The sequence below is a fragment of the Lepisma saccharinum genome, chromosome 13, assembly GCF_977018435.1.
Source record: "Lepisma saccharinum chromosome 13, izLepSacc3.1, whole genome shotgun sequence".
NCBI classification, from domain to species: domain Eukaryota; kingdom Metazoa; phylum Arthropoda; class Insecta; order Zygentoma; family Lepismatidae; genus Lepisma; species Lepisma saccharinum.
The window spans coordinates 5,019,267-5,038,741 of record NC_139241.1 but is presented as its reverse complement, the minus strand read 5'-3'; the positions used below and the strand labels follow the sequence as shown (position 1 = coordinate 5,038,741).

General features: G+C 38.1%; 1 protein-coding gene across 2 annotated transcripts in view; it reads right to left on the bottom strand.

The window, feature by feature from the left end:
• Nucleotides 1-19,475, bottom strand: part of Dpit47 (DNA polymerase interacting tpr containing protein of 47kD) — a 45,537-nt gene that overhangs the window by 5,347 nt on the left and 20,715 nt on the right. For both annotated transcript variants that reach the window (XM_083133814.1, XM_083133815.1), the window contains exons 4-7: nt 12,388-12,559; nt 7,308-7,500; nt 1,904-2,018; nt 491-644 (exon numbers count right to left, since the gene is read on the bottom strand). In XM_083133814.1, coding sequence (XP_082989940.1) covers nt 491-644; nt 1,904-2,018; nt 7,308-7,500; nt 12,388-12,559 — 634 coding nt within the window. The remainder of the gene's footprint in view (nt 1-490; nt 645-1,903; nt 2,019-7,307; nt 7,501-12,387; nt 12,560-19,475) is intronic.

Here is a 19,475-nt window from a genome sequence, read left to right as displayed (position 1 = left end):
CATGTAGCATCGGTATTTTCCCACACTCATGCACACTCTCATTGAAAATAGGCTGATACTTCTCGGGACAAAAATAATAATACATAGGAAAAACAGTGTTGCTATCTTATGGAAAAAAATCTGAAAAATTAGTTGTAGTGTTCGTCCCATGGATGCTGGATGGACCAAATTTGCAAGAACCACAACACTACTTTTCTGTAGTGTGACCACTTTTGGAAAAAAAAGAGAGAGAGAAAGTAAATATGCAACTCAATTTAGAACAATCGTAACATATCAGCAAAAAGCGGTGGTGAAACAGTAATACCCCATTCGTAACTTACATTGGATAATTTTTGGATGGAAAAAAAATAATTTAAATGCATTTTGCTTGAAAACAGTAAGAAAAAATATATTGTTTTGTAATTCCAGTGCCATCTGGAAGCACATAACTTGAGAGGTTTCTTTTCAGACCATCCGCCAAAAGTTAATATTAAACGGAATGACTACTTACGTGCTCTCCTCGTGAAATTTTTCAATAAAATCTGTTGTGGCATATTCCGGGTACAGGAATATTACTGGCCAAATTAAGCTGTCGCCATCCAGATGGACAGGATTCCGAGCTGCTGCTGGGTGCTGAGGAGTTAAGTCTGACACAGTCAACTCACCTACAAGATTAAACAGAATATTGCCTGGACTTAGCATCTTTAAAAATTCCAATATGATACATGATACATGCATGATTCATTGACTATAGTAGCCAGAACTGCTTGAGAAGGTGGAAAAAATCCCGGTTCTCCCCTGTATATTAACATTGTAACAAATGTTAATATAGAGATATTTTAAGTTCGTCATCTGGAAATTCCAATAATTAACACTGCAAAAACTACATAAACTATCAATACATCTTTTGAATCTTGCATAAGAATACTTCTTATGTGCACATAACAAAAAATAATTACAAATTACAGGTAATTAGCTTTTGTATGAAAAAGTTCAAAACATTGAAAAATGCAGAGAGCAACATCACACATCTAACAGCGCCATTCTAAACAATGCAACATACATCAACCAGACAACAAACCGTCGCAGGTGCGAGATAAAAATAGGACATGAGTCACCTAGTGGTCGGAATTTCAACCAAGAGGTTTGAAGGAACACACACATGAGATGAACTACGAACATAGCCCATAGTTCAATCGGTAAAGCGATTGCATACCGCAGGACAGGCTATGTCCGTCTTTCGTCCACATTGACTTTAAGTGCCCAGCGGGCTATGCCCGTCGTGAGACCCCAATGTGTTAATAAAAAAATTATAAGGAGTTAAAATAATTTTGAAACATGCTGTATATAAAACATACTAACAAAAAATATGGAGAATACTGGCATGTCATGTCATACATAGTACATATGTCGACCATATAAGAAGCTCAGGAGTCAATAAAATGGCGAAAGGACAAGTAGGAAGAAACATTCGTTAAAAGTTGGCATTGGAGTTGTTACACACCAATCCCTTCCGAAAAAAACGTAAATGCTAAATGCATGTACAATTATTCATATTTTGAAGCAGAACTCCATTATGGAATAGTTTCAATGGAAAGCTTTTATATTCAAATTGAGGCTGATCTCCATGGCGGAGTGGTTACCATGGCATGCTACAATGCCAGGAATCGCAGTTTGAATCCCAGTCTGGGCTTGGGTGCTCTTTATGAGTGTCCCTTCATCAATTTCATCATATCACTAATCCTCATCTTCGCAATTGGCCAAAAGTTGCAGAAAAGTGATGCTAAAATAACAAACATACAAAAATAAATCCAGTTCACAAATTTCCCTAGTGACAAATTGTGGAAACGATTAACAACTATGAGGATTCATAAGACCCACGCTGACCTCTTGACTGTGGACAGGCTTTAATCAAAGCACTTACCACTTTTATGGACCTGAATGTTCCTTGACTTAACGGCTTCCAGAAGGTCATTTGTAGCTTTCTGCTCTTTCCTCTCGTCCACGGCCTTTTTTCTTTTATCCCTTTCCTGTAACTTCTGAAAAGAGAAGGGCAAAACAAGTTACAGATAACACATCTTTATCAACATGCTTCTGTCATCTGTCCCTTGCAAGGGCTGCTGTTTGAAGAGGGTAAATAGCATTCATTTTGGGAATGGAACTAACTCATTATGAGTTGTCAATAGCAAAAAGAATGATGATTAACCCTTAAATGCCAGGACTGTGTTTACAAAATGTAGGCCTCAACTCCGTGTGTGTTTTCAGGGAGATATTTAAAATTGATTGATTCATTCATTTGCTTTATTTTCATTTATTTGCCCAGACTGGGATTCGAACCCTGGACCACTGGCATCGTAACACAATATGCTAACCACTCTGCCATGGGGACTGGCTGATATCTAAAATTATGCATGGCTTTAAATAAAGATTTATATCTTGGCAACTACGAAAGCAGGAGTTAAAAAAATTAGTTTGTTTTGTTCAGAACGAAATAGACTATTAGCCTATGGTTGAAAAAAATATTTATCAAATGAAAGAAGTGAACAGCCTGAAGAAGGGAGCAGTTGCGTCCCGAAACGTAGCAGAAGCAACATAGATACTCACAAAACGTAAGTTATTAATCTATTTTTATTATAATTGTGAGTAATTCGCACAACTTTCATCATGAATTTGAAAGAAGAAGATGATAATATTTTTTTATTATTATTTTAAAGAAATTTGAACTCTGTTTGGTCGTCACCTACGCAACACCATGATGCGAGGGTTTAAAACGGTACCTGCAAATTGCCTGATATGTGTTCCATTCGAATTCCACATTTGCTGAGGATACTTTTGGAGAAAAAAATTCTAATGTAAAAGTAGAATTTTTTGGTGGGAAATCACCCCCCAATATAACCAGTAGAATTTTTTGGCGGGAAATCACCCCCCAATATAACCAGTCAAATTAAACTTTACTAATTACTAATATGATGCCTCAAGGTTCATGTAGCACTCAAAACATGCATCACTAATCATTATCTGGGTCACAGCATGTTACAAACTTTGAAAAAGTGTGACATATAAGTCATATCCTGGCGTCATCAAGCACATCTGAATGTGACATATATCACATTCCAGCATTTCAGTGTTAATTGGTAAAAAGTTGCTGAACTTGTCATAGTCAGTGCATGCATAGTTGATTCATTCATGAGAAAGGCAGATAGACTATACACGACAGAATATGCAAATCTACAGGGTGACTGCAAAGTCCCATTTCAACTACGTAAATAATAATTAGCATATGTTTTCTTCAGTTTTGGACCTGTTAAGTACAAGTTCATTAATGTCACAGAGTGCAAAGGTAAGAACTGAAGAGAAGTTCCTTAACAAAAGTGTGTAATTCACAAATACATCAGCAAGATAAGAATGCATCAACTTACATAATGCAATAGTGAACAAGACAAAAATGGAGACAATAAAATAATGATAGATAACACACAGTAATTAAGTCTGAAGCACATCATTAGTCAGTATACGACAGCATATAAAACTAAACAATGGCTGCTACTTCTAATTACACCACTGAAGAACATGCTGTTGCTAATTGTTGGGTGCATGGAATGAATCAAACAGAAAATGGTATTGAAGAAGTGCGTACTGACTTCCTATAGCATTTTCAATGGGATCCTCCTTTGAAACAAACACTTTTGTGTTGGGAACATATTCTCTTCTCCACAGCTAGTCTAAAGGATGAAGAAAGAAGTGATAGAGCTTCAACCAAAGAACAATGCAGAATCGTCAACAATGATGCAAAAAATATTCCATAGAACTTGGCAGCATACTAACCTTTGTTACAAGAATGATGGTCCACACACACACTTTGGATAATTAATTGTTATATCACAGGATAATATCTTAAATTTATTTTAAGTTGTCAATAAATCGTAGCACAAACTAGTTGTTAATCTTTTTTGTTTGTTGATTACATGGGTAATGGGACTTTGTGGCCACCCTGTAGGTAAGTATCGACCAATGAAACTGGCACATTCTGATACAGATAGCGGTGGTATTGCTATTGGTTCAGTCTTGGATATAACTCATAACTACTTTCAACTGGAAATACCTTATACATGGGTTGTAGATTTAAAACTGGCAACACTGTCAGGAAGAGGTGAAAACATGTGCTATCAGACGGTGAGCATTGTCAGTTGGGGCTGTGGCGTACTCAACGTGTGCCAGTACACACTATGGGAGTTTCGTGGCCTTGATGAATAGGTATGCTAAATGGAAACTATCACACTACGATCAATCCCATTTAGATGAACACTGAAATTATTTTAATTCTGCCCACAATTTCAATGTAACCCATTACTCTGGTAGCGCTGGTCGCTGTGTCCGTTAACATACAGGATTACGTATCCACAGGCATACTAAGCAATAAAGAAAAAAAATTGCATACATGTTCACTTCATTCAATCACATGAAATTCGTAGAGAAACAAATAAGTTACACCCAACTGAAATTGTATTTTCTGTGATTGAAGTGCCAATTTACATCAGTTCACCCTATATGTGAAACTGAATAACTCACATACTATTTACGGTTCATGAAAAAAAAAAACTGAATAGTAAACAACAATTCCCATTCCAATTGATAAAATTTTGATTCACCATACAATTTTACCCTCTCTCTTGGACCTGACTCGCTTGTGTTAATATCAGCTGATGTACAGAAGACTGGGTCTCAAGAAAAGTTACCAAGGGAGGCTGTGTGCATAGATTAAGATCTGAACTTCACTGAACATAACCCTTTAGCCTGACCTAATCGATAACCCAACTGTCAAAATATTACTGGGCATTATTCATACTTAAGTGACCAGCACAAAATGAACTTCTTCCTGAAAAGCAACATTTACATTAATTCATATATGTATATTCATAATGCACAGAAGGAGCCTTTGTTTTGATAAATGTCAACACAATGAAATGAGATATTAATATATTTTATTATTACTAGAGAGGAAAATAAACCAATAAACTAATTTTCAGTACTTATGGCATTCAATTTACCTACTGTGCTCTATAGCAGGTTACATATTGTTTCATTCAACTTGAAGAAAATTATTACTCCCTGTGACTAAAATAACAAAAGAAAATGCGATACAATGAATCAGCTGTTTTAGGCTGTCATCTCATGACCTAATAATCCAGCACAATTAATTCGACAAGTTCTATCGATTACTTTTGTGGATATAATTAAAGAAATTCAATAACAGAACTTTGTTTATACCTCGCTTGAACCTACATTAATTATTTAGTCCTTAATAGATCGTGTATTCAATATTGAAACACTACTGCAAAACTTCAACTTTTCGTGCTTACAGCAGGCAAAGTTATTTCTATATGCAGCACAATGTTTTACCCTTGTTCAGCTAACAAAACTCTGACAACATAGTAATAATATGAATTGTGTGCATTAAGTAGAATATTCAACGAATATTTACATTTAACGATTTACAGTTTGCAATTGCTGATCAGCTGTATTTTTACGCCAATATGGCTACCCCACGCGCTGCTTTCCCGCTCAAACTAACGGTGCGATGCATACTGATTAATGGCCATTAACGACGCACACGAATGCTAGCATATTTTGCGAAGTAGAAATCTTTAATGCAGTTATTCCTACAGACGTCTGGGTGCACTTAATATATAAAGTTTGGTACTTACAGCCAATGCCCGAACCACGATCCGTAGATCACTTGCACAACAAAGTTATCAAATATCGGCTGTATCCTTACTTGGTGAACCGATATTCTTTGCGTTGCATGTTTCCTGAACCTTTATGGATCATTTATGCCATATGGATTGCATGGCAAATTTCCAGATGTTCGGATATTCCTTGATATTCTTGTCCGAACAAAACCTTATGGGCTTTCCATCTTCCTTTTCCCGGACGAACGAACGTACTGAATCGATCTTTTACCCGTTCGTTAACAAACGAGTCCGCTCTTCGATTCGCCGTAATAAGTTCAATGTTTCGAACTCCGCTGCTTCAAATTCACTCGTTAAGTTAGAGTTTTCACTTAAATCCACTTATTAGAATATCACATTACTCACATAATCAACACAACATTTTTTCTGTCCAGAATCGGCCCGGAAACCGTAATCCCGCATGGTATGTGAACCGATTATATGAATCATTCCTTTAACCGTTCCTTCAACTGTTGTCTTTTCGTGTACAAGATTTTAACTAGAAAGTCCACCAACAGAATGATAAACGTAGTGTAGCAGCTTTGATGAAATTTACCAAAAGTAAACGTGAATTATTGAAGTACACTAAAATAAGTACATACAAATATGTTCATTATAACATTTCTTGTTATAGGGCCCATGTCGATATGTGGAGTACCAAAAGTGATTGTTGGAACAAGTGCTGTTGCGTACGAGGTTGAAATGAAGACCATTTTGTTCACTGTCCTAAAACACTTTTGGCAAGGTATAACAGCCATTTTGGATCAAAACCCAGGTGACCCACAGCAAAAAATGCACAAGAATGTCATCAACACCTGCGTGAAGCCTGTAGCTACAATACCTAGCCATACCTATACCGCATTTGTTACAACCTGTCTCGGTTCCCACGCTAGCTGGTCGCTGGCTTTTCTCCGTGCTGGGGAAAGTCAAAGCCAGGCAGCCAATTAAAATATGCAACGTCGCAACAGCATCTACGTAAGCGCCTCTCTTCTGGCTCCCATTCGCTCCTTGCTGCCCAACAGACAATTTTTTTCCTCGTTTCTCATTGGCACCGAAATTGTCGAGCGATCGCTAGCGTGGGAAACGGGACAGGTTCTAACAAATGTGGTATAATGGTTATACAATGGGTAAGTGCATTTCTTGAGGAGGTTGGGTGTCAGTGAGAACATGAGGAAAATTGCATCATGCTGGATTTCCTACATTGTCACCATTGTGCAACTATCCGATACGGCTAGGTATTGTTGCTACAAGCTTCATGCAGGTGTTGATGACATTCTCGTGCATTCTTGATGCAGGCCACGTGGATTTTGATCCAAACGTTTTAGGGCAGTGAACAAAATTGTGTTCATTTCAACCTCGTACACACACAACAGCACTTGTTACAATGATCACTTTTGAGTTTTGATACTCCACACATCGACATGGGCCCCTGTCTTATAGCTTGTCTCCCAGACAGTGTAGCTACTTTTAAATTTGACATCCATGTATTTGGCAGTAAGTATTGATAATCTTCCATTCTGAACTCTAATATTGTGAGATGTAACTATCTTATTCCTATGGTACAATGTTTCAAACGAAATTACTCTTTTGTTGCCTCACCTTTTGCTGAGCTGCTTTGGCTCTGAGGTCAAGAAAGCTCTTATCGGTGGGGTCAAGTTGGAGCCCTCTGTCGCACCACTGGAGGCACTCATCCAAATGCTTCACCGCAAGTGTACACTGAGCTGCTCGAGAGATGGCCTTCTCATAGTCAGGCTTCAACTTCACAGCCAGCTGGCAGTCCATCAGGGCTGACCTGCAAGGACAGGAGTAGCTTTTGTATCTTCTCAATTTTTGACAAAACTAGAAATAAATCAGGTGCCATTCCATTGTTCGCATGATTAGCTGCCACCACCATTATTATTATTATTTAAAGTGCTCCCCTGTGCACTGCACCATGCCATGACGGCTTATAGGGGGTGTGGAGTTAAGACTCCGTTCAGTTTCCTCTAGGTATCCACGTTATACAATGTTGCGTGGGTGCCAGAGATGATTCAACAGGTGGAAAAAATCCAGGAAGGGGATCGAACCCGAGTCTCTCGCATGGTAGTCAGATGTCTTAAGCTACCACAGATATGATGACATCATCATTATTATTATTATTATTTTGCAAATAAAGGCTAATAAAGCCATGAATCCAGCCAAGATATGAAATCCAATCTTAAAACATTTAATTTATGAATTAATACAAGACTGGATTAAAAGTAATTAATTCTTGCACTGGAGTTGCCTTCCCAAAAAATGCTTTACTGGTAACATCATGCATAACTATGCAAAGCATTCTAATATATGACCAACTCTACCACATCGCTGCAGATTTTAAGATTTGGCTAGCATGACACGCACCTTCTGCCTTTAGAGCTTTATGTTAGTCTGGTTACAACCCTTTTATCGGACTTCTCAAAGGCTTCTTAGGGTTAGTAGGACCAAGCCCTTGCGTGGTCTGTGGTGCAGGATTTATTTTTAATTATTACCTATATAGGTTTGAAATAAAAGATCATTAAGATCATTTACTTGAAGATTTATTTGAACTTCCGATGATATACAAACACTTTTAAACAGACAGTTCACCCGATACAACTCGTAGGCCTAAACCTATTAGTTGTACCGAAGTTTTTAACCCTGGTCTTTATTCAGAGTTGGGTTGTGAAATATCTGCCGATGGAGTACAAGTACACCAGCTGAACCGAAGAACGAGGCAAGGTATTTTCCCAACGTCCCCTGAATCATCAGCTTTTCAGTAACCAGTAGAATGTCCCTCGGGCTTGCAAAGATATTGCCCTTTTATACAAAAAAATAGTTTACATTTTACCAAGGTAACTCCATAGTTGTTTATACATTCATAGTTTCAGCATCTCTGCAAGAATTAAGTTAAACAATCCTTTACCTATTGAGATATTAATAACCATTTGCCTGATTAACCCGAGATAACTCGGAATTTGTTTTTGCTTTACATATTATTTACCCGAGTTATCTCGTTAAAATCGTACAACTACAGTGCACTTTTCTGCCTACCCGGACAGTCTCGTTTGAGCTTTAATAGGTTTTAATTCCCATTTTGGCCACTAGGTGGAAGGTGTAGATAGCTTGTTGAGGTACTGCTGTCATCTACCAGATTCCCGTGACACTACATAGTTGTCGCCTTTCCAGTGATGCGAGAGGAAAGAAGATTTGTCACGAGTCAAGATACTATTGCCCAGATTGCAATGTTGCACTCTGTGTTAGCCCATGCTTTCAGGTTTATCACACTGTGGGTAACATTTGATGTGAGACAGTATATGTGATAGTCTGTAAACTGGGACAGTATTAAAATGTGAAAACATTTTATTTTAGACAGTTTATATGCTATTTTCAAACATTTGTAGTACTTTCCTTATATGTACGAGTTAACTCGGGTTAATAATTATGGAGGATTTTTTAATAGTTTTGTGGCCTTATTTGACCCCAAAAATAGAATTTCGTTACTGTTCCTTAATTGCCAATATTGGTACATTACAAACACACAATAAAAAAAATGTGTAAAATATGGACCATTTTTGGGAAAATAATGTGTCAGGCAAGTGGTTCACAATAACACATTTTTATAGAAAGAAATCTAACATTTTTAAAGAAAAGATTTCAACACTAATTTGTACAGCACAGATTATTACAACACAGATTGAACAGTTTGTGCTTGAAAAAGCTGCTGTTGACTGGGGCGCCACAAGCAACAGTGCAAAAATATATTATACCATCCTTATTGTTGATATAATAATGTGATGCACACAATACAGAAAATACACAAACTTTAAAAAAACATAAGATAAAGGTTCTCGTGCATATAGCACCATGCCATAAAGGCATGTTTAGGGATTGTGGGGGCAGGACCCCACACATTCTCGATCTCGGCCATTTTGGAGGTGATGTGATCAGCACCATGCTCCGGCCACCTTTACCCCCACCCCCAGTTGCTGCCAGTTACACACTCATTTGAGGTTAGGTGAGCCCCAGAGCCACTTTATGCGAGGACAATGCTGGAAAAATTCCAACCTTATATCACCCACCCCAGGGTCTCCCACGTAGCAGTCAGATGGTTAAAAAACACATACTGTACTCATTATTTTAAAAAAAGGGAATGGAAATTTCCATAAGCCAACTCAATTTTTTTTAAAAAAAATTCAGTCACCCAGTGAAAATTTTCATGCACCATGGCAACTGGGCACCTTGTATTTTTCTAACACTGATTGTGATGATGATTGATTGATTGATTGATTGATTGATTGATTTGCTTTATTTTACTTCGCTTTTTGTCGTACTTTTGGCTAATTTGCGAACATGCGGATGAGTGATGATGTGATGAAATTGATGAATGGACACTCGCAAACATCCATGCCCAGGCCAGAATTCGAACCAGGGACCCCTGGCATCGATGTGCTAACCACTCTGCCACGGGGGGTTGCATTTGTGATGAGAACGAGTGATGATTAGATGGAATTCATAAGGAGACTAAGACCATGCATGCCTTGCGAACTTCAGTGGTAAGATTGAAAATTGACCAGGTAATGCAGTCAGCCACCAAAACAACACAAAGGAAACTAGGGTTCAAGAACTAACTACTTGATCCAATGTACCATTTACATCCTTTTTGTTAAGATATAAGTTACACATATATCTTGTATCTAGTGCTAAGCTGATACCGATATCAATGTATCGGCATCACAGCTAATACCAGGGGTATCCAAAATACCAGAAAAGTACTGACCAGTATCGGTAAATAAACACCCAGCAATACTTTCCAGTTCCAGCACATTCGATTTTATAAACTGATACTTTCCCAGCAGTTTGGTCATTTGAAGGGTCCGCAAAAATGCTGTGCGACACTTTTGAAGAAAGTAATTATCCTGTAAGTTATGCAGAATTCAGTTTCCATTGATTTTGCTCCAACATTGTATGAAAAAGTGTATTTTGTGATTATGATAAAAGCTATTTTAATATTTTGATGTAATTCTTGAATATTCTGAAACACAACTCTGGCAAATTGATGCATGTTATCGAAGTGGAACCCACTAATATTAATCAGTATTTTGAACAACTTTTGAAGCCGCGGTACGTCCATCATTAGGGTGTCTGACTACCATGCGAGAGGTCCAGGTTCGATCCCTGGTGGGAGGAAACTGGGAACTTTTTTCCACTTGTTAAAGTGGATCCAGCACCCACCCAGCGTCGTATAAAGTGGGGGTACCTGGAAGAAACTCTGGGGGATAAAGGTGGCCAAGTCATGGTGCTGATCACATCACCCTCCACCTTCGGCACTGATCAAGAAAGTGTGGGCCCCTAACTCCAGGCACAACTTATAGTTGTTAAAATTTTCGACCATTGCTATTGGTGGAAATCAGTAGGAGTGTATTGGTATTGGATTAGCTCTACTTACAACTTTAAACAATTGAAATTTGGGGGGAAAAACAATTAAATACACAAATAACTTGCATATGAATAATAATTCAGCTCCCAGGAAAGCAGGAAGCAACGAATGTAAAGATCCAAGGTGTGCCATGAGTATATTCCAGATTATTAACTATATTAGTTGAATTCTTTTTTAAGCATTTAGCAACATGAAACCAAACCTGAAGAACCACATATTTATGGTGAATAAAATATCATTTCATTACAAGAAGCAGTATATAAAATGCCATTTCTGTGTTAAAATGAAGTATAACCCTAAATTTAACCTTTTGACGCCCAAGCCCTTTTTCAATAGTAAGCCTCGGTTGCCCAAGCCGATTTTGAGCAAAATGCAGAGTTTCAATTAAATGAGTGTAGTTCGGAAGCTAATTGCCCTAGAGAGATGAGTGATATACCGTTGTACGCGGAATGAACCAGAGATTCAGACTATATGAAATTTATGCAAATTCGGCGTATATGTGGCAGGGGGGAGGGGGCTAACTCTCAAAACGACCTTGACACAGCATCTTGATCGAGATGCTTGGGCAATTGAGGGTTACTTTTGGGTATCTCGATCGAGATGCTTGGGCACCTAAAGGTTAAAAACTACATTCATTACACAAAAATAAACTTTTCCCTTCTAATAGCACATTTATATAGTTATCCAAGTATTAAGTTCATTCCTGTGCAGAGCTGTCCATTTTTTGCTTCCCAGATATTTACCACAGAATTAATCAACTTTCCATGATTTGCATAACTCTCAGGATAATTCAGACTTCAGAAAGTGTCACGTTGGTGAATAAACTCTAAATTTTGTGTATTTCACATTTTTTCAGTTAATTTCACATCGTTTCTTGACAAAACAAGGTAAGAAAATACACCTCCCACCTTTCAGAAACATGAAAAATAAATATCACTGAATGATATTTCATATTTGAAGGACACGGGAGTAAAACATAGTGGGGGGAGTAAAACATAGTAAGTGACAAAAAGAGCCATCCTTCAATTTTCGCATGGAACCAATTTGCATTGGATTCAATTGAGCCCTTCTGAAATTTGGTAAACACAACACCACAACAACTTATCTACAATATATGTAGCTTCTAATAACCTTTCTGCTTAATGAACTCAATAATGACCAAAATGTCACTTGCCATGTTTTACTCCCGAGCCCTTCATTTCATGTTTCCGTCAGAAACCAAATACGCATGCCTCTACTTACCTGTAATTCTTCAGAAAGAAATGTGCAGCGGACCGATTGTTGTGAAGCTGAGCATTTAATTCCACATTGTTGCACCTGCACTTTAACCCCTCAGTGTAACTGATTATTGCCCGCCTATACTTCTTGCACTTGAAGTTGAAGTTTCCATCTTGCTTGTAGTTCTCGGCCAGCTCTGCAAAAACCAGAAAATAAATATAACTGCTTTTGTTCTCATGTGAAAATATGGTTTGTTTACAGTATCCCAAATTTAGGGATGTGAAGTTTTCGTTTTATTTTTCCCAAATTTCGATGATATATTTTACTGCAATTTGATGTTATTTCTCGTGGTTTAAGACAAAATTTGGTGTTATTTTTCATGGTTTAAGACAAAATTCGGTTATTTTTTGTGGTTTAAGACAAAATTCGATGTTATTTTTCGTGGTTTAAGACAAAATTCAGTGTTATTTTTCATGGTTTAAGACAAAATTTGGTTTTTATTTTTCATGGTTTAAGACAAAATTTGGTGTTATTTTTCATGGTTTAAGACAAAATTCGGTTATTTTTTGTGGTTTAAGACAAAATTCGATGTTATTTTTCGTGGTTTAAGACAAAATTCAGTGTTATTTTTCGTGGTTTAAGACAAAATTCGGTGTCATTTTTACATGCATTTTTGCTGTTCCTTCTATGATTAAGATTTTCACATTCTTTCAGTTCTGGAAAATTCAGACAAATTATAGTTTTAATGACAAAAAATATATATGGCTTACCTTTGTGACTTACCTTGATCCCCGGGGACTGGACCGCCCCAGATTGCATGCATGCATGCAGTCCCTGGGGATCAAGATGGAAACCTAACGGTCCCACACGAAGCCTTGATCGTGACCTTGATGTGGTCATCTGACGAAGTGGAGCCTGGGCTACTGATAATCCTACCTGGCAACTTTATGTATATAGAGGTCCTTGTGACCGACAGATGTGGTGGAGCCTAGGCCACCAAGAATAATCCTCCAAGGCAAAAATTTATAGACCATTTATATGATCTAACAGACTACACACTACCCTGAAGATGGAGGCAGATTCAGCCTTAGAAACGTAGGTAAATCTCTTTTAAAAAATAACAGTGGTTAAAAGTCCAAAAACTAGAATGAATAAATCACCACTGATTAGCTACAAAGAAGAAAGAAAATTGACATTTAGATACCCGATTGATTCGGTTTACTTTTCTTTTCTGCCACTTTCTGGTAATCGCGAAAATGAGTGATGATATTCTGAAACTGATTAATGCTCACTCACCAGGGTCTCTACAATCTTGAAATAACAAAATTCCCTGACTTTTCCAGACCAGGAACTAAAGTTTTCCACATAAAGTCAATTAGGGCAATTCATGTGTAAGAAGGCCACCACATTTTAGCTAATCATCAGACTTAGAATCCCACTAAACCAAGTTTTTATAAAATTCACTTCACATGTAAAAATAAGAAGACAGAACACTGAACAGAAATTGACTGTTGGATAGAAGAATCAGGGATGTGCTTTCACATATTGCTTCCCACGTACTGACTGATAAAAAATCATAATAATTATAGCATAAATAATACATAATCATTAGTAATATGTGTATACCAGGTGTGCCGGTTAATAAATCTTAATTTCATCGCTGGATAGTGCTGGAAGCAAGGGTTTGTGCACAGTCTCAACTGTTACGTCAGTGTGTTGCCAGGACAGTGCCTGTCAAAACACCATGGATGTGCAACCGAGGGCGTGTGATTGTGATATTGAGTTTGTGTGGAAAACATGTTGACCTTCAAACCAAGTAAGGAGCATGTGTGGCACGTCCTGCTTTTCTTGTTCAATCAAAAGAAAAACGCGAGTGAAAGCCATCGTATCCTTGTGGAAACGTACGGTGACAATGTCCTAATGCAAGATGCATGTGTGCGTTGGTTTCGACGATTCAAATGTGGTGATTTTGACTTGAATGACAAAGATCGCCCGGGCCAGCCGAAATAATTCCAAGACACTGAATTGCAAGCACAGTTGGACGAAGATGATATGCAAATGCAACAACAACTGGCAGAGAAGTTAAATGTTGGTCGCCAAACCATATCTCATCGTCTTCATGCCATGGGAAAGATCCAGAAGGCAGGAAAATGGGTCCCACATCATCTGAACGACAGACAAATGTAAAAGCGAAAAACTGTGTGTGAAGTGTTGCTTTCTCGGCATGAAAGAAAGTCTTTCTTGCATGGACAATGCTATGCATTTGGTGGGATCAGAAGGGTGTGGTGTACCATGAGCTTCTGAAACCAGGTGAAACAGTGAATGCCGTTCGCTACCATCAACAACTCATCAATTTGAACCATGCATTGATCGAAAAGCACCCAGATTGGGCAACAAGCCACGGAAAAGTTACTTTGCAGCACGATAACGCCTCATCACACACAGCGAAAGGCGTCAGAGACACCATTTCTGTACTTGGCTGGGAATTCTTGCCCCACCTGCCATACTCACCAGACTTAGCCCCTTCGGACTACCACTTGTTTTCATCGATGTCTCACTCACTTTCCCATCAACACTTCAACAATTACGAAGATGTCGAACAATAGCTTGCTGACTGGATCACCTCAAAATGTGAATGATTTTTCTGGAAGGGCACACACAATTTGACGGACAGATGGGCATAATGTATAGCTAGCAATAGTGCATACTTTGAATAAAGCATTTGTTACCTTTCTCCCCAGATACACTTGTTTTCTTTTGGATCAATTAAGAATTATTAACCGACACACCTGGTGTGTATATATATGTTAATCCTAATATCTATCATACAACACAAGAATTGCAACCAGAAAGTGGTAAATGCCAATAGCCACATACTGTAGTATATTTCTAATTTCTACTTGAAAATACGAGGTCTGTCAAGAAAGTAAGTTTCCCTGGGGCCATCTACAGAAATAAACACAAATGCAATGGAAATTTTTAATGAAACAGATACAGCAATTGTTCAGCTGTTTTTCACCATACTCCCCACTGGAATTGAGACATTTGTCGTACCGTGGGATCAACGTTTGTAACCCTGTGTCGTAGAAGTCTTCCGCCTGGGATCGGAACCAGTGTGTGACAGCCGTCTTCAGCTCCTCGTCACTTTTCAAACTGACCGGACAGGAATTTCTAAAGGTGTAAGAAAAGATGGTAATCACCGGGAGCGAGATCCAGGTTATATAGTGTGAATGGTCGAACACCTACCAGCGGAACTCCTGCAGAATATCATGCAGTACAAGAACACCGGCACTGAGCATCCCGCGCTGCTTGTTCTGAATGGCCCGTCGCAACTTCCATAGTGTTTCACAGTACCGTTCAGCGTTCACCATCTCATCTCTGGTCAAGAACTCTATGAGCAGAATGCCCTGTCTGTCCTAGATTACCTCATAATCTCAAACCTCAATTTAAAATTGAATTAAGATAAACTAATAATAGGTAGTACTAACTGTATGTAATCCGATCTGTTTCTGGATTCCAGAATAGGTCAGGAATAATTGTATTTGTAACATATTGTATTCACTACATGTAAGCTCAAATAAAGTTTGTGAAAAAATAAACGGGGGAACCGTAAATCAGAGGAAACTGACATCCTGGTTTTTATTAAAAGGCACCAGGGTATGAAGAGCATACCCCTGAATGAATGCGGGAGGAGGCAGGCTCGTCAGGTGGTTCCCTCCTTTATTATTGACTGTCCTAGAATGCACAGACACAGTCTGCTTGAATTTCGTCTGGCATGGAGAATAGAGATCCACTGTGATACCAATGCATAGACTGCTGCTTGGTTTCTGGGGTAAAGTGTGCGACCCACATTTTATCGCCTGTGATGACGGTCCAGAAACTCGATCGGTGCTATGCCTTGTGCGTTCAAAAACTTTATCACCCACCGAACCTCACAGTCGGCGGGAGCTGGAATAAGAGCTGACATCTTCAACCGCTACTACGGTGCTACTGCGAGTTGTCGGGGAGTGCTGCCTGTTGCATACGATTGCCACGTCAGGCATCTCTCATGCATGCACACTAACCTCTCTCAACGCATTGCCTGCTATCTGTTGGCCATTTGGGAAACTTGCTTTCTGGATGCACCTCGTACTTCAAACTATGGCCTTTTTCTAGCATATACTCTGTCCCAGGTATCTCTGGAGGGATTGAACGAAAACAAGTAGTGACACGACACGGCTCCACCAATGAACACAGGAAAGGAAACTGTCTTGCATGTGGGGGGGAACATTGCATCCTGCACTGCTTTGCCCTTGCAACTGGATTCTCCCCCTTCTCTGCCGCTATGATTATGGGGATCGATTATACTTAATGTGCAATTGCTACTGTAACTACCAGCAATACTCAGAATCAGTGGCGAAGCATCATAAGAGGCCCGGAGGGCGGGCCTAGCCTAATATACTTGGCTATTATGGATTATTTTATTACTTATAATTTCATTAAACGACACCTTAATACAAGAAAACTAAAATTCTAGGCCTTATGATAATTTCCACAAATTTCCATCCCTGCCAGAGACTGTATCGTTGCATGTTGAGCTACTTCTCCAAGGGCCTCAGCTGGTCCCATAACATTCTATGTGATTCATGCGGGAAAGCATAATTTGAGGGGAGCATTCGCCCGAAATAGACACAGTGAGTCCAGCCTCGCGCAATGACTAGCATATGTGCTAAACGTAGTACAATTTGAACTTCATTGGCACGTAGCACCCTATGTTTGGAATAATGGTAAAATATAGCATCATCTATAAACATGCGCCCCTGGGATTGAATTCAGAGGAATATATTTTGAAAAAATAAATTTAAATAAAATCGCAAATCTTATTTGTTTCAAACAAAAGGTAGCATGTCGATCCAGCTACATCTGGTCCACCATCTTCTTTTCAACTTTTCTTTATCTTTCCTTACTTAGCTCACGATTAACATTTTATTGAAGGAAGTTGGGGTCACAGATAAAACAAGCCGCCGCCTTTTGTAGTCGTTGAATTATCTCAAACATTTTCAAGCATTATATTGAACCAATTATATTGGTTAAACCATTGTAACTAATTTAATGGAGGAAATTACCAACATTGTTCAACAAGGCATTTTCACATCACAACTGCCCCCAAAATAGATGCATAAAATGAACCTAAGACATAAGTCATCCGAGCACAATTTAGTTGCATTTAGCAAAATTTAAGAGTTTAATCAGCACACTTTTCCTGATTGGGAGGTTGTCAACGCTGGACACACGGTACAAACTGGGCTCCACATCTGTTTCTTGTCCAGCGCGGGTCGTCCAACCCCAATGAGGGGAAAGGGAAGGCGAGGATAGAATGGCAAAGACAACTTGTTCCGAGAGCGAAATAAATGTTTCTATCCCATTGTTCTGCATTTTCGTTAGTTTCTCGATTTACTCCTGTTGCCTTGTTGGTTTTTTGTTATATTTTATCTTTTTTCGCTCATTTATTTTTTTAATGTTCTTCGATTGATTTTTTTACTTCACTTTTTGTTTCACTTTTGGCTAATTTGTGAAGATGGGGAAGATGTTGATATGATGAAATTGACCAGAAATACCCATGCGCAGGCTGAGATTCGAACCAAGGGCCCCTGGCATCATAGTGCGATGTGCTAACCTCTCCGCCACACCTCTCTCTGTCTCAAAATTCGCATAAAATTTATTGTTACTTACAACAGAATGCATAAATTTCCACAAGTGAGCAAGGGGAATAATGACATATATTACTCTGGAATGCTACAAAAACAGGCATAAAAGCCTATTACCAGGCATAAGAAGAAAGAAGGGGCTTCGAAACATTGAGGACTGCCACTCGAATGACATCTAAAGCATCAATTTACAATAAAATGAAGAAATGCGATTTACGAGTTAGCACACATCAAGCGTTACTATTCAGGTACATTGACAGATGCAAGACTATGTTGTTACATTTTCAAAAATAACTAAAGGTTATATGTTTTTATATTCATTCAAGCCCCTCTGTTGAAATTCCAACTGCTAGGGTGACTCATGTGCTATTTTTATCTCGCACCTGTGACTGTTTGTTGTCGGGTTGATGTACTGTGCATTGTTTAGAATGGCGTCGTTAGATCCAGACTGCATAGAGGATTCCGTCTCAGAGTTTGAAGTTAGCGACGATTTTGATGATGCAGATGAATTTGAAGATTTGGAAGGTAGGTTATATTCATAATAATTATTGTCGACAATATAAACAGTGTTGCAAACTCTAGTATTTTATGAACGAAGTGAGAAGAGGTAAATTTTTTTGGGTCTATTCATCTTGCCTCTTCCTTGATTCTCCTACATGCACTGTTGTATTTTTAGTTTTTCCATTTATTATTTTGTATAGTGTATGTAAAATGAAAATTTATTTTATTTATTTAGTTTATTTATTTATTTGTTTAATTTTTACAGATGACGCAGAACCAACTGATACATCGTCTGGTCCTGTCCTGCAGCCACTTTTTCATACAAAAGATAATTACTTGTAATTTATAATTATTTTTTGTTATGTGCACATAAGAAGTATTCTTATCCAAGATTCAAAAGATGTATTGATAGTTTATGTAGTTAATTATTGAAATTTCCAGATTACGAACTTAAAATATCTCTATATTAACATTTGTTACAATGTTGTACTTTTTTCTTCCATACAAAACATTGCTGAAAAAAATATTAAAAAACGTCTGAAAATGAAAATAAAATTTAACAAATTTTTGTTCATTGAAAAGAGGAAGTTTTGTAGATTTAAGAAATATGTGGTAAATAAAAACAAATTAAAAATATTTTTTCTATGATTTTTTGAAAAACAACCAAACACCGCAGACCAGAGGTAAAAATGCTGTATTATGAGGGCAGACCCGAATGTGTTAAGGATAAAAAAGGTTAAAAAGATGATAAAATGTTAAAGACAAAAGCAGTGCCCTGTCACTCCTTCCTGCTCCATCTCTGGCTGGAACCTGACTGGTAATTCCCACAACTAGCCTTTATTACTTATTAAAAGTCTTTGCTTATTTTCTTACTACAAAAAATGATGATTTTCCAGAAATACAGTAAACCTCCCTGACTTTTCC